The 13575-nt window shown below is 51.7% G+C and overlaps 4 protein-coding genes across 5 annotated transcripts; all 4 read left to right on the top strand.

Moving 5' to 3' along the window:
• Positions 1 to 604: 604 nt before the first annotated feature.
• LOC117187649 (RCC1 domain-containing protein 1-like) lies at positions 605 to 1684 on the top strand. Its single transcript, XM_033390285.1, has 2 exons — positions 605 to 1278; positions 1339 to 1684. Exons 1-2 carry the CDS (start codon positions 1061 to 1063, stop codon positions 1349 to 1351), a joined length of 231 nt encoding a protein of 76 aa, XP_033246176.1. The 5' UTR covers positions 605 to 1060; the 3' UTR covers positions 1352 to 1684.
• Positions 1685 to 1731: 47 nt separating this feature from the next.
• Positions 1732 to 4385, top strand: LOC117187030 (alsin-like). The gene is made up of 3 exons (XM_033388686.1): positions 1732 to 2498; positions 2558 to 2941; positions 4039 to 4385. Exons 1-3 carry the CDS (start codon positions 2426 to 2428, stop codon positions 4383 to 4385), a joined length of 804 nt encoding a protein of 267 aa, XP_033244577.1. The 5' UTR covers positions 1732 to 2425.
• On the top strand, positions 4270 to 6687 carry LOC117187029 (myb-like protein Q). The gene is made up of 6 exons (XM_033388685.1): positions 4270 to 4381; positions 4442 to 4813; positions 5533 to 5605; positions 5665 to 6050; positions 6171 to 6578; positions 6667 to 6687. The coding sequence occupies exons 2-6, from the start codon at positions 4679 to 4681 to the stop codon at positions 6685 to 6687; spliced, it is 1023 nt and encodes a 340-aa protein (XP_033244576.1). The 5' UTR covers positions 4270 to 4381; positions 4442 to 4678.
• LOC117187650 (RCC1 domain-containing protein 1-like) lies at positions 6549 to 12883 on the top strand. Of its 2 annotated transcripts, none has more exons than XR_004472300.1 (3): positions 6549 to 7391; positions 7452 to 7823; positions 8543 to 8657. XR_004472300.1 is itself a non-coding variant. In XM_033390286.1 (3 exons), exons 1-2 carry the CDS (start codon positions 7174 to 7176, stop codon positions 7462 to 7464), a joined length of 231 nt encoding a protein of 76 aa, XP_033246177.1. In that variant the 5' UTR covers positions 6549 to 7173; the 3' UTR covers positions 7465 to 7491; positions 12842 to 12883. The 2 variants fall into 2 exon arrangements, 1 of the variants encoding a protein (XP_033246177.1); XM_033390286.1 differs by lacking the exon at positions 8543 to 8657 and adding an exon at positions 12842 to 12883 and having other exon boundaries at positions 7452 to 7491.
• The last annotated feature ends 692 nt before the right edge of the window (positions 12884 to 13575 follow it).

Below are 13575 nucleotides of genomic sequence, written 5' to 3'. Positions count from 1 at the left end.
AATGGGCGGCATGGCAATGTCCCAGCAGCCGCAGCACAAGGCCGCGAATCAGCCAGGACCTGCAGCGCTGCTTCCACAGCAGCAGCAGCATCCGCGTCATCCTTCGCCAGCGACAGTGCCCAGGGTCATAGCCGAGGCAGCAGCTCTGGCTGGAGCTGGGGCTGGCATCGACATTGGCCTGCACGCCCATGGACATCTGCCCAGTGCCACGGAAATGGCCATCGGACACATTTACCAGGAGCTCATGGGCATGAATTTCAATCAGGCCAATATACAGCAGCAGCAGCAGCAACACCACCACCAGCAGCAGCAGCACCACCACCACCACCACCAGCAGCAGCAGCACCACCACCAGCAGCAGCAGCAGCAGGCGGCTCTCCAGCAGCAGCAGCAGGCGGCTCTGAAGCAGCAGGCGGCTCTCCTCTCCTACGGCCAAAAGGCCGTAACAGCAACTGGCATAGTCCCTGACCCACGCGACGTATGTTCTCAAAGCGGTGTTTCTTGCGTATCGTGCCCGTTTGCGTCGCCAGGTCCACTTCTGGGACAACTAGAGGACGGCCAGGACATTACACTCCACACCCACAGATTAGATGACATGGAGCGATCGAGTATTTGAACTAGTTTTAAAATATTTTGTTTGTTTGTTTTGTCGAGTTTGTTGTCGTCTCCTCTGGGCTGATGACCGACAGCATAGCAAGGCGTACTCTTAAACAGTCTTCAAAGTTATTTAGTTCTACGACACACACATTGCGGTCCGCCTCAGCAGATGGATCCCTGTGCCTGTGCCCAGAATGTCGCGGCTCCGCGCGTACTGGAGTCCGATTCCACACGAGGGCGAGGCATGAGTTCAATATCTTCTTGTTGCTGCAGAGCGCCTCCCGGCTGCTGGGTTTTTGCAATGATTAAAATGACCTTCATTCCCTGATGACAGACAGTCACTGGAAAACGGTCAAACTGGTCAAAAGACCAGTCCAACGCCTTCCTCTTCGAGGAGGACGTGCGGCAGCTGGCCGTCGGCTGGACCCACAATGCGGCGCTGCTCCGCAACAACGAGATCCTCATGTGGGGCCGCAAGTGCTACGGACAGCTGGGCACGGGCTCGATCAGCGAGCAGCAGGCGGTGCCCCAGCCACTGAGCCTCCGACTGCCCGACGGCCAGACGCCTGCTCGCGTGCACATGGGGGCAGAGCACGGCCTGCTGCGGACTACAGCCGGCGAGATCTACACCTGGGGCTGGAACGAGCACGGAAACTGTGGCAACAACAGTACAGAGAATGTGTAAGAATCTCCCTTCTGCCAGTGGATTGGCTTTAAATTCAATTTTCGATCAATTTCCAGATGCAGCGCGTGAAGTTGGCCGGAGATGGCTCGGGCTTCTGTTACGCCATTTCCGAGTCGTCTGTTAATTAATTTTATAATAAATGTTAAAAATGCTTAAAAATACTAAACGGAATATCGAAATTAAGGTATTTGATGTCGGATCATGAGCAAAATTGTACGAATAATCAAACCCAAGCAGTTGGCGCTCTTTCTTCCATCGATAGTTGAAGAAACATCGATGTATCGATAGTATGAAGTTTTTCGACCTTCAGCAGCTTTACTTGAACTCCGCGGAATTTTCGTTGCAAATACTATTTGCCATTTTTACAGTGAAAATAAAGTGCTTTGTTTTTCAAAAACTTAATCTTTTCCACAGAAAAAAGAAGGTAAATATGGTAAATGGTAGATTTTTATATATTTTATTCGAAATGTGCGGCTTGCCAGGCAATTAGTGGATGAATTTGAGGGCGCTTATGGTTTTTGAAGCCAACAAGTGCAAATGGCGATGGAGAATCATCAAAGTGCAATGAAATATTCGAAATATTTGCGGCACCGGCCTCTACACACTCGTGTTCCATGATAGATGCCTCAGAGCAGAGAACTATCTCCCTTAAATAATTGGCAGCACAGAAAAAGTCGCCCAAAGTGAGACATCGCTTCTTCTGCGCAAAATGCAATGGATTGGATTGATATTTCTTCGATCCGCAGATGTCTCACTTTAAGACTTCTGTGGGCATGTGTATGCCGGCATTTTTCGTTCACCAATACACAAAAAGATTAACCAGTGCTGCCAATAGTTCATCCACTGATACACACACGCACACACAGCACTCAAGCCTCCACGACCTCTGACTGGGCAGCACTGTCGTGGTAGGCGTCTGTGTCGGGCAGTAATTCCGAGAAACTTCAGCGTGTATTAGTAGACCACTCCGCATAAATAAAATAAATTTACCATAAATCAATTTTTTTTGTGCAACCGATCGCCATAAACAAACGAACAGACGACTGGGATCCGATTGCTTCCATTTCGCTCGAAGCAGTGAAGGTTCTCGTTCAGCGGTGTTTCTTTCCAATAAACATTTTCATTTCTTTCTCGCACAAAAAGATGTCGGAGAATAGCTTCAACTCAAAGTATTTGGACGATGACGATGAGGACGATGCGATTGCTGCCTCTGAGGGTGTGTACCAATGAATCCTCTAAACTAAATATAATCCACGCGTTTGTCTCGCGCTTTAGGCAAAGTTTCGAGCCAGGTGGCCAAGCGCATCTGGCAGCCAACCATCGATGATACTACCCCTGGGGTCTGGGAGCCGCCCGAGAAGCCCCTGCCCCACGTGGAGGAGGATGCTCCGATGAGTGCCGAGGCCCTGGCGGAGGCTCTAGCGGTGAGCGAGACCGCCTCGGACTTTATACACAAAGTGGAGCGCTCTCTCTACGGCGACAACAGCAAGGAGAACGGCTCCGCCAGTACTTCAAGGCGGCCGAGAATTATTCGCTGTTTGGCGCCAACTACATGGGCTTGGAGGAGGACAAGAACAAAAAACCGCCGCCGGGCTTCGACCAAAGCTCCAGTCAGATTGCGGCTGGATCGGCCGGAGTATCCGGCCAAAGCTACTCGGGGTAAGTGGTGCTCTAGGCTTTCAATGAATTAGGAATCGATGATTCGTTGGCTAGAATATGCCCAATATGCCCTCCTTCTTAGCTGTTCTGAGGAAAACCCCAACTCTACCCGTATTTCAGGGACCCTCTTCATCCGGAATGGGCGGCATGGCAATGTCCCAGCAGCCGCAGCACAAGGCCGCGAATCAGCCAGGACCTGCAGCGCTGCTTCCACAGCAGCAGCAGCATCCGCGTCATCCTTCGCCAGCGACAGTGCCCAGGGTCATAGCCGAGGCAGCAGCTCTGGCTGGAGCTGGGGCTGGCATCGACATTGGCCTGCACGCCCATGGACATCTGCCCAGTGCCACGGAAATGGCCATCGGACACATTTACCAGGAGCTCATGGGCATGAATTTCAATCAGGCCAATATACAGCAGCAGCAGCAGCAACACCACCACCAGCAGCAGCAGCAGCACCACCACCAGCAGCAGCAGCAGCACCACCACCAGCAGCAGCAGCAGGCGGCTCTGAAGCAGCAGCAGCAGGCGGCTCTGAAGCAGCAGGCGGCTCTGAAGCAGCAGGCGGCTCTGAAGCAGCAGGCGGCTCTGAAGCAGCAGGCGGCTCTCCTCTCCTACGGCCAAAAGGCCGTAACAGCAACTGGCATAGTCCCTGACCCACGCGACGTATGTTCTCAAAGCGGTGTTTCTTGCGTATCGTGCCCGTTTGCGTCGCCAGGTCCACTTCTGGGACAACTAGAGTACGGCCAGGACATTACACTCCACACCCACAGATTAGATGACTAGTTTTAAAATATTTTGTTTGTTTGTTTTGTCGAGTTTGTTGTCGTCTCCTCTGGGCTGATGACCGACAGCATAGCAAGGCGTACTCTTAAACAGTCTTCAAAGTTATTTAGTTCTACGACACACACATTGCGGTCCGCCTCAGCAGATGGATCCCTGTGCCTGTGCCCAGAATGTCGCGGCTCCGCGCGTACTGGAGTCCGATTCCACACGAGGGCGAGGCATGAGTTCAATATCTTCTTGTTGCTGCAGAGCGCCTCCCGGCTGCTGGGTTTTTGCAATGATTAAAATGACCTTCATTCCCTGATGACAGACAGTCACTGGAAAACGGTCAAACTGGTCAAAAGACCAGTCCAACGCCTTCCTCTTCGAGGAGGACGTGCGGCAGCTGGCCGTCGGCTGGACCCACAATGCGGCGCTGCTCCGCAACAACGAGATCCTCATGTGGGGCCGCAAGTGCTACGGACAGCTGGGCACGGGCTCGATCAGCGAGCAGCAGGCGGTGCCCCAGCCACTGAGCCTCCGACTGCCCGACGGCCAAACGCCTGCTCGCGTGCACATGGGGGCAGAGCACGGCCTGCTGCGGACTACAGCCGGCGAGATCTACACCTGGGGCTGGAACGAGCACGGAAACTGTGGCAACAACAGTACAGAGAATGTGTAAGAATCTCCCTTCTGCCAGTGGATTGGCTTTAAATTCAATTTTCGATCAATTTCCAGATGCAGCGCGTGAAGTTGGCCGGAGCTGGCTCGGGCTTCTGTTACGCCATTTCCGAGTCGTCTGTTAATTAATTTTATAATAAATGTTAAAAATGCTTAAAAATACTAAACGGAATATCGAAATTAAGGTATTTGATGTCGGATCATGAGCAAAATTGTACGAATAATCAAACCCAAGCAGTTGGCGCTCTTTCTTCCATCGATAGTTGAAGAAACATCGATGTATCGATAGTAACAATGAAGTTTTTCAACCTTCAGCAGCTTTACTTGAACTCCGCGGAATTTTCGTTGCAAATACTATTTGCCATTTTTACAGTGAAAATAAAGTGCTTTGTTTTTCAAAAACTTAATCTTTTCCACAGAAAAAAGAAGGTAAATATGGTAAATGGTAGATTTTTATATATTTTATTCGAAATGTGCGGCTTGCCAGGCAATTAGTGGATGAATTTGAGGGCGCTTATGGTTTTTGAAGCCAACAAGTGCAAATGGCGATGGAGAATCATCAAAGTGCAATGAAATATTCCAAATATTCGCGGCACCGGCCTCTACACACTCGTGTTCCATGATAGATGCCTCAGAGCAGAGAACTATCTCCCTTAAATATTTGGCAGCACAGAAAAAGTCGCCCAAAGTGAGACATCGCTTCTTCTGCGCAAAATGCAATGGATTGGATTGATATTTCTTCGATCCGCAGAAGTCTCACTTTAAGACTTCTGTGGGCATGTGTATGCCGGCATTTTTCGTTCACCAATACACAAAAAGATTAACCAGTGCTGCCAATAGTTCATCCACTGATACACACACGCACACACAGCACTCAAGCCTCCACGACCTCTGACTGGGCAGCACTGTCGTGGTAGGCGTCTGTGTCGGGCAGTAATTCCGAGAAACTTCAGCGTGTATTAGTAGACCACTCCGCATAAATAAAATAAATTTCCCATAGATCAATTTTTTTTGTGCAACCGATCGCCATAAACAAACGAACAGACGACTGGGAGCCGATTACTTCCACTTCGCTCGAAGCAGTGAAGGTTCTCGTTCAGCGGTGTTTCTTTCCAATAAACATTTTCATTTCTTTCGCGCACAAAAAGATGTCGGAGAATAGCTTCAACTCAAAGTATTTGGACGATGACGATGAGGACGATGCGATTGCTGCCTCTGAGGGTGTGTACCAATGAATCCTCTAAACTAAATATAATCCACGCGTTTGTCTCGCGCTTTAGGCAAAGTTTCGAGCCAGGTGGCCAAGCGCATCTGGCAGCCAACCATCGATGATACTACCCCTGGGGTCTGGGAGCCGCCCGAGAAGCCCCTGCCCCACGTGGAGGAGGATGCTCCGATGAGTGCCGAGGCCCTGGCGGAGGCTCTAGCGGTGAGCGAGACCGCCTCGGACTTTATACACGAAGTGGAGCGCTCTCTCTACGGCGACAACAGCAAGGAGAACGGCTCCGCCCAGTACTTCAAGGCGGCCGAGAATTATTCGCTGTTTGGCGCCAACTACATGGGCTTGGAGGAGGACAAGAACAAAAAACCGCCGCCGGGCTTCGACCAAAGCTCCAGTCAGATTGCGGCTGGATCGGCCGGAGTATCCGGCCAAAGCTACTCGGGGGTAAGTGGTGCTCTAGGCTTTCAATGAATTAGGAATCGATGATTCGTTGGCTAGAATATGCCCAATATGCCCTCCTTCTTAGCTGTTCTGAGGAAAACCCCAACTCTACCCGTATTTCAGGGACCCTCTTCATCCGGAATGGGCGGCATGGCAATGTCCCAGCAGCCGCAGCACAAGGCCGCGAATCAGCCAGGACCTGCAGCGCTGCTTCCACAGCAGCAGCAGCATCCGCGTCATCCTTCGCCAGCGACAGTGCCCAGGGTCATAGCCGAGGCAGCAGCTCTGGCTGGAGCTGGGGCTGGCATCGACATTGGCCTGCACGCCCATGGACATCTGCCCAGTGCCACGGAAATGGCCATCGGACACATTTACCAGGAGCTCATGGGCATGAATTTCAATCAGGCCAATATACAGCAGCAGCAGCAGCAACACCACCACCAGCAGCAGCAGCAGCACCACCACCAGCAGCAGCAGCACCACCACCACCAGCAGCAGCAGGCGGCTCTCCTCTCCTACGGCCAAAAGGCCGTAACAGCAACTGGCATAGTCCCTGACCCACGCGACGTATGTTCTCAAAGCGGTGTTTCTTGCGTATCGTGCCCGTTTGCGTCGCCAGGTCCACTTCTGGGACAACTAGAGTACGGCCAGGACATTACACTCCACACCCACAGATTAGATGACTAGTTTTAAAATATTTTGTTTGTTTGTTTTGTCGAGTTTGTTGTCGTCTCCTCTGGGCTGATGACCGACAGCATAGCAAGGCGTACTCTTAAACAGTCTTCAAAGTTATTTAGTTCTACGACACACACATTGCGGTCCGCCTCAGCAGATGGATCCCTGTGCCTGTGCCCAGAATGTCGCGGCTCCGCGCGTACTGGAGTCCGATTCCACACGAGGGCGAGGCATGAGTTCAATATCTTCTTGTTGCTGCAGAGCGCCTCCCGGCTGCTGGGTTTTTGCAATGATTAAAATGACCTTCATTCCCTGATGACAGACAGTCACTGGAAAACGGTCAAACTGGTCAAAAGACCAGTCCAACGCCTTCCTCTTCGAGGAGGACGTGCGGCAGCTGGCCGTCGGCTGGACCCACAATGCGGCGCTGCTCCGCAACAACGAGATCCTCATGTGGGGCCGCAAGTGCTACGGACAGCTGGGCACGGGCTCGATCAGCGAGCAGCAGGCGGTGCCCCAGCCACTGAGCCTCCGACTGCCCGACGGCCAGACGCCTGCTCGCGTGCACATGGGGGCAGAGCACGGCCTGCTGCGGACTACAGCCGGCGAGATCTACACCTGGGGCTGGAACGAGCACGGAAACTGTGGCAACAACAGTACAGAGAATGTGTAAGAATCTCCCTTCTGCCAGTGGATTGGCTTTAAATTCAATTTTCGATCAATTTCCAGATGCAGCGCGTGAAGTTGGCCGGAGCTGGCTCGGGCTTCTGTTACGCCATTTCCGAGTCGTCTGTTAATTAATTTTATAATAAATGTTAAAAATGCTTAAAAATACTAAACGGAATATCGAAATTAAGGTATTTGATGTCGGATCATGAGCAAAATTGTACGAATAATCAAACCCAAGCAGTTGGCGCTCTTTCTTCCATCGATAGTTGAAGAAACATCGATGTATCGATAGTAACAATGAAGTTTTTCAACCTTCAGCAGCTTTACTTGAACTCCGCGGAATTTTCGTTGCAAATACTATTTGCCATTTTTACAGTGAAAATAAAGTGCTTTGTTTTTCAAAAACTTAATCTTTTCCACAGAAAAAAGAAGGTAAATATGGTAAATGGTAGATTTTTATATATTTTATTCGAAATGTGCGGCTTGCCAGGCAATTAGTGGATGAATTTGAGGGCGCTTATGGTTTTTGAAGCCAACAAGTGCAAATGGCGATGGAGAATCATCAAAGTGCAATGAAATATTCCAAATATTTGCGGCACCGGCCTCTACACACTCGTGTTCCATGATAGATGCCTCAGAGCAGAGAACTATCTCCCTTAAATAATTGGCAGCACAGAAAAAGTCGCCCAAAGTGAGACATCGCTTCTTCTGCGCAAAATGCAATGGATTGGATTGATATTTCTTCGATCCGCAGAAGTCTCACTTTAAGACTTCTGTGGGCATGTGTATGCCGGCATTTTTCGTTCACCAATACACAAAAAGATTAACCGGTGCTGCCAATAGTTCATCCACTGATACACACACGCACACACAGCACTCAAGCCTCCACGACCTCTGACTGGGCAGCACTGTCGTGGTAGGCGTCTGTGTCGGGCAGTAATTCCGAGAAACTTCAGCGTGTATTAGTAGACCACTCCGCATAAATAAAATAAATTTCCCATAAATCAATTTTTTTTGTGCAACCGATCGCCATAAACAAACGAACAGACGACTGGGAGCCGATTACTTCCATTTCGCTCGAAGCAGTGAAGGTTCTCGTTCAGCGGTGTTTCTTTCCAATAAACATTTTCATTTCTTTCTCGCACAAAAAGATGTCGGAGAATAGCTTCAACTCAAAGTATTTGGACGATGACGATGAGGACGAAGCGATTGCTGCCTCTGAGGGTGTGTACCAATGAATCCTCTAAACTAAATATAATCCACGCGTTTGTCTCGCGCTTTAGGCAAAGTTTCGAGCCAGGTGGCCAAGCGCATCTGGCAGCCAACCATCGATGATACTACCCCTGGGGTCTGGGAGCCGCCCGAGAAGCCCCTGCCCCACGTGGAGGAGGATGCTCCGATGAGTGCCGAGGCCCTGGCGGAGGCTCTAGCGGTGAGCGAGACCGCCTCGGACTTTATACACGAAGTGGAGCGCTCTCTCTACGGCGACAACAGCAAGGAGAACGGCTCCGCCCAGTACTTCAAGGCGGCCGAGAATTATTCGCTGTTTGGCGCCAACTACATGGGCTTGGAGGAGGACAAGAACAAAAAACCGCCGCCGGGCTTCGACCAAAGCTCCAGTCAGATTGCGGCTGGATCGGCCGGAGTATCCGGCCAAAGCTACTCGGGGGTAAGTGGTGCTCTAGGCTTTCAATGAATTAGGAATCGATGATTCGTTGGCTAGAATATGCCCAATATGCCCTCCTTCTTAGCTGTTCTGAGGAAAACCCCAACTCTACCCGTATTTCAGGGACCCTCTTCATCCGGAATGGGCGGCATGGCAATGTCCCAGCAGCCGCAGCACAAGGCCGCGAATCAGCCAGGACCTGCAGCGCTGCTTCCACAGCAGCAGCAGCATCCGCGTCATCCTTCGCCAGCGACAGTGCCCAGGGTCATAGCCGAGGCAGCAGCTCTGGCTGGAGCTGGGGCTGGCATCGACATTGGCCTGCACGCCCATGGACATCTGCCCAGTGCCACGGAAATGGCCATCGGACACATTTACCAGGAGCTCATGGGCATGAATTTCAATCAGGCCAATATACAGCAGCAGCAACACCACCACCAGCAGCAGCAGCAGCACCACCACCACCACCAGCAGCAGCAGCAGCACCACCACCAGCAGCAGCAGCAGCAGGCGGCTCTCCAGCAGCAGCAGCAGGCGGCTCTGAAGCAGCAGGCGGCTCTGAAGCAGCAGGCGGCTCTCCTCTCCTACGGCCAAAAGGCCGTAACAGCAACTGGCATAGTCCCTAACCCACGCGACGTATGTTCTCAAAGCGGTGTTTCTTGCGTATCGTGCCCGTTTGCGTCGCCAGGTCCACTTCTGGGACAACTAGAGGACGGCCAGGACATTACACTCCACACCCACAGATTAGATGACATGGAGCGATCGAGTATTTGAACTAGTTTTAAAATATTTTGTTTGTTTGTTTTGTCGAGTTTGTTGTCGTCTCCTCTGGGCTGATGACCGACAGCATAGCAAGGCGTACTCTTAAACAGTCTTCAAAGTTATTTAGTTCTACGACACACACATTGCGGTCCGCCTCAGCAGATGGATCCCTGTGCCTGTGCCCAGAATGTCGCGGCTCCGCGGGTACTGGAGTCCGATTCCACAGGAGGGCGAGGCATGAGTTCAATATCTTCTTGTTGCTGCAGAGCGCCTCCCGGCTGCTGGGTTTTTGCAATGATTAAAATGACCTTCATTCCCTGATGACAGACAGTCACTGGAAAACGGTCAAACTGGTCAAAAGACCAGTCCAACGCCTTCCTCTTCGAGGAGGACGTGCGGCAGCTGGCCGTCGGCTGGACCCACAATGCGGCGCTGCTCCGCAACAACAAGATCCTCATGTGGGGCCGCAAGTGCTACGGACAGCTGGGCACGTCCTCCTCGAAGAGGAAGGCGTTGGACTGGTCTTTTGACCAGTTTGACCGTTTTCCAGTGACTGTCTGTCATCAGGGAATGAAGGTCATTTTAATCATTGCAAAAACCCAGCAGCCGGGAGGCGCTCTGCAGCAACAAGAAGATATTGAACTCATGCCTCGCCCTCGTGTGGAATCGGACTCCAGTACGCGCGGAGCCGCGACATTCTGGGCACAGGCACAGGGATCCATCTGCTGAGGCGGACCGCAATGTGTGTGTCGTAGAACTAAATAACTTTGAAGCGTGTTTAAGAGTACGCCTTGCTATGCTGTCGGTCATCAGCCCAGAGGAGACGACAACAAACTCGACAAAACAAACAAAGAAAATATTTTAAAACTAGTCATCTAATCTGTGGGTGTGGAGTGTAATGTCCTGGCCGTACTCTAGTTGTCCCAGAAGTGGACCTGGCGACGCAAACGGGCACGATACGCAAGAAACACCGCTTTGAGAACATACGTCGCGTGGGTCAGGGACTATGCCAGTTGCTGTTACGGCCTTTTGGCCGTAGGAGAGGAGAGCCGCCTGCTGCTTCAGAGCCGCCTGCTGCTTCAGAGCCGCCTGCTGCTGCTGCTGGTGGTGGTGCTGCTGCTGGTGGTGCTGCTGCTGCTGCTGGTGGTGGTGTTGCTGCTGCTGCTGCTGTATATTGGCCTGATTGAAATTCATGCCCATGAGCTCCTGGTAAATGTGTCCGATGGTCATTTCCGTGGCACTGGGCAGATGTCCATGGGCGTGCAGGCCAATGTCGATGCCAGCCCCAGCTCCAGCCAAAGCTGCTGCCTCGGCTATGACCCTGGGCACTGTCGCTGGCGAAGGATGACGCGGATGCTGCTGCTGCTGTGGAAGCAGCGCTGCAGGTCCTGGCTGATTCGCGGCCTTGTGCTGCGGCTGCTGGGACATTGCCATGCCGCCCATTCCGGATGAAGAGGGTCCCTGAAATACGGATAGAGTTGGGGTTTTCCTCAGAACAGCTAAGAAGGAGGGCATATTGGGCATATTCTAGCCAACGAATCATCGATTCCTAATTCATTGAAAGCCTAGAGCACCACTTACCCCGAGTAGCTTTGGCCGGATACTCCGGCCGATCCAGCCGCAATCTGACGTGGACGCTATCGACTTCCTGGAGTTCGACACCACAGCCTTCGAGGATGAAGAATACCGAAGAAAAATTGAGTCGGTCCAGAGCGATGAGGATGAATTCCCAGACCTGAAGGTGGAGGAAGGACTGCTGTTTAAGCGCACACAATTTGGCCGGCCGGAATTAGAGGAGTTTTCGTGGAAGCTATGGATCCCGGAAGCCCTGACGAGCACACTGATCCAACAGGCTCACGACAGCGATGTGGCAATGCATGGAGGAATCGCGAGGACACTGGGACGGCTGCGACGGTTCTATTATTGGCCCCGGATGACCGTGCAGGTGAAGGCATATGTGGCTGATTGTAACACCTGCAAAGAAACAAAACATTCAACACAGGTTCACCGTCCACTCATGGAGGCCGAAACCAGAACCGAGAGGCCGATTCAAAAAATGTACCTGGATTTCCTGGGTCCATATCCGAGGACTCGAAGTGGCAATGTGGTCATACTAATAGTCCTCGATCACATGTCCAGATATGTCTGGTTGAAGGCTTTGCCTAAGGCGACGTCTTCGGCCGTGATCCGATTCTTGCACGCCGAGGTCTTCGCGCAGTTTGGCGTGCCTGAAATAGTGCATACCGATAATGGAAAGCAATTTGTGTCAGCTGAATTTTCTCAATTCCTGGATAGGAGAAGCATAACGCACCTGAAGTCGGGGAACTATGCACCGCAGGCGAACGCGGCCGAACGAGTGAACCAGACTGTACTGGCAGCAATAAGGACATACGCTAGTGAGGATCACACGCGCTGGGACGAGAAGCTGACGGAGATCCAGTGTGTGGCTAGGAGCGCTATACACACGGGTATCGGGACGTCGCCATACTTTGTGTTGTTTGGGCAGCACATGTTTACTAGCGGCCGAGATTATAAATTGGCACGCAGACTGGGCGCCCTAAATGATGCACAAATGTCACCCTTGGCGAGGAGTGACAAGATGGAGATAGTCCGAGATGAGGTCCGAGGAAACTCTCATTAAGCCTACAACAGAGCGAAGAACAGGTATAATCGAAAAGCTCGAGAAATTAGGTACTCACCGGGTCAGGAGATATATAAGCGGAATTTCGTGTTGAGCAAATTTAAAAACAACATCAACGCGAAGTTCAGCCCAAAATACGTCAAGTGCCGAGTGATCCGGAGTATGGGCAACAGTCTGTACGAGCTGGAGACGTTGCAAGGCTCACGTATTGGGGTGTTTCACGCAAAGGATCTGAAGCAGTAGCCCAGGCATCTCAGTCGATGGAGCCAGAGACTCTCAATCTCAGGGTGTGGGCGATGGCCTACGTTTGGGGCCCCTTAATTGAAAAAGCCCGCCAGCTTGGCACTCCCGTTTCGGCGGAGTAATCCTGGAAACGGTAGTGTGGTGTTATGGGCGGTTTTGGACAGAGCCGATAGGTATCAGGGCTGGAGAAGAAAGAGACAGCGGCATCTATAGTGGATCCTGGGAAGCAGTGGCAGAGTTGCGTAGGAGAAAAGGAAACGGGGCGAGGAGGAAGAAAAGGGAGAGTTTCCGGTGGAGAATAGTGGAGGCCGCACGTGCCCTAAAAGAAAAAAAGGAAACAAAATTGGTGATCGTGGAGACGACGATCCCACCAAGACATCAGCGGCAGGCATCAACATCAGCAGAAGCGGCGGACATCGGCAGCAGCATCCCGGTACTGGCCAGGCCGGGAAACTGATGCGAGAACCGTCAGCGGAGCACCGGCACCAAGGGACCGTCAGCGGAGCACCGACTGGAGACACGTTTCTGTCCCCACACACCAGCCCCCCGGGGAAAGAATCCGGACTTCAAAGCAGCAATACACACACACGATTCACACACACCCACCTTCATCCACCCACATCACACACAACCCACGCATGTATACCCTCATTCATAACACATCACATAACATCACCACATTTCACACATCTACACCCGTCCGACCCACAATTAAACAAAATATCACGATCATACAAAAAACACCACGATTAAACGTAAACATCAGCAAGCATCAGGAAGCAACAACCTCTATCAAAGGGGGCTGCCAACTCGGCCGAAATAGGGTTTATTTTTTTTTGTTAGTATTTTTGTGTTAGTATTTGTTTCCTTTATAT

The sequence above is a fragment of the Drosophila miranda genome, chromosome XL (genome assembly GCF_003369915.1).
Source record: "Drosophila miranda strain MSH22 chromosome XL, D.miranda_PacBio2.1, whole genome shotgun sequence".
NCBI classification, from domain to species: Eukaryota; Metazoa; Arthropoda; class Insecta; order Diptera; family Drosophilidae; genus Drosophila; species Drosophila miranda.
This window is presented reverse-complemented; position numbering and strand designations above follow the sequence as displayed.

What these genes read in the sequence shown, in the direction of transcription:
- LOC117187029 (XM_033388685.1), top strand. Translation starts at nt 4,679, where the DNA reads ATGAAGTTTTTCAACCTTCAGCAGCTTTACTTGAACTCCGCGGAATTT. An exon ending in TGCGATTGCTGCCTCTGAGG is followed by an intron (nt 5,606 to 5,664) that starts GTGTGTACCAAT and finishes CTCGCGCTTTAG; the next exon opens with GCAAAGTTTCGAGCCAGGTG. An exon ending in CCGGCCAAAGCTACTCGGGG is followed by an intron (nt 6,051 to 6,170) that starts GTAAGTGGTGCT and finishes CCCGTATTTCAG; the next exon opens with GGACCCTCTTCATCCGGAAT.
- LOC117187030 (XM_033388686.1), top strand. Translation starts at nt 2,426, where the DNA reads ATGTCGGAGAATAGCTTCAACTCAAAGTATTTGGACGATGACGATGAG. An exon ending in TGCGATTGCTGCCTCTGAGG is followed by an intron (nt 2,499 to 2,557) that starts GTGTGTACCAAT and finishes CTCGCGCTTTAG; the next exon opens with GCAAAGTTTCGAGCCAGGTG. An exon ending in TCCGGCCAAAGCTACTCGGG is followed by an intron (nt 2,942 to 4,038) that starts GTAAGTGGTGCT and finishes GATGACAGACAG; the next exon opens with TCACTGGAAAACGGTCAAAC.
- LOC117187650 (XM_033390286.1), top strand. Translation starts at nt 7,174, where the DNA reads ATGTGGGGCCGCAAGTGCTACGGACAGCTGGGCACGGGCTCGATCAGC.
- LOC117187649 (XM_033390285.1), top strand. Translation starts at nt 1,061, where the DNA reads ATGTGGGGCCGCAAGTGCTACGGACAGCTGGGCACGGGCTCGATCAGC.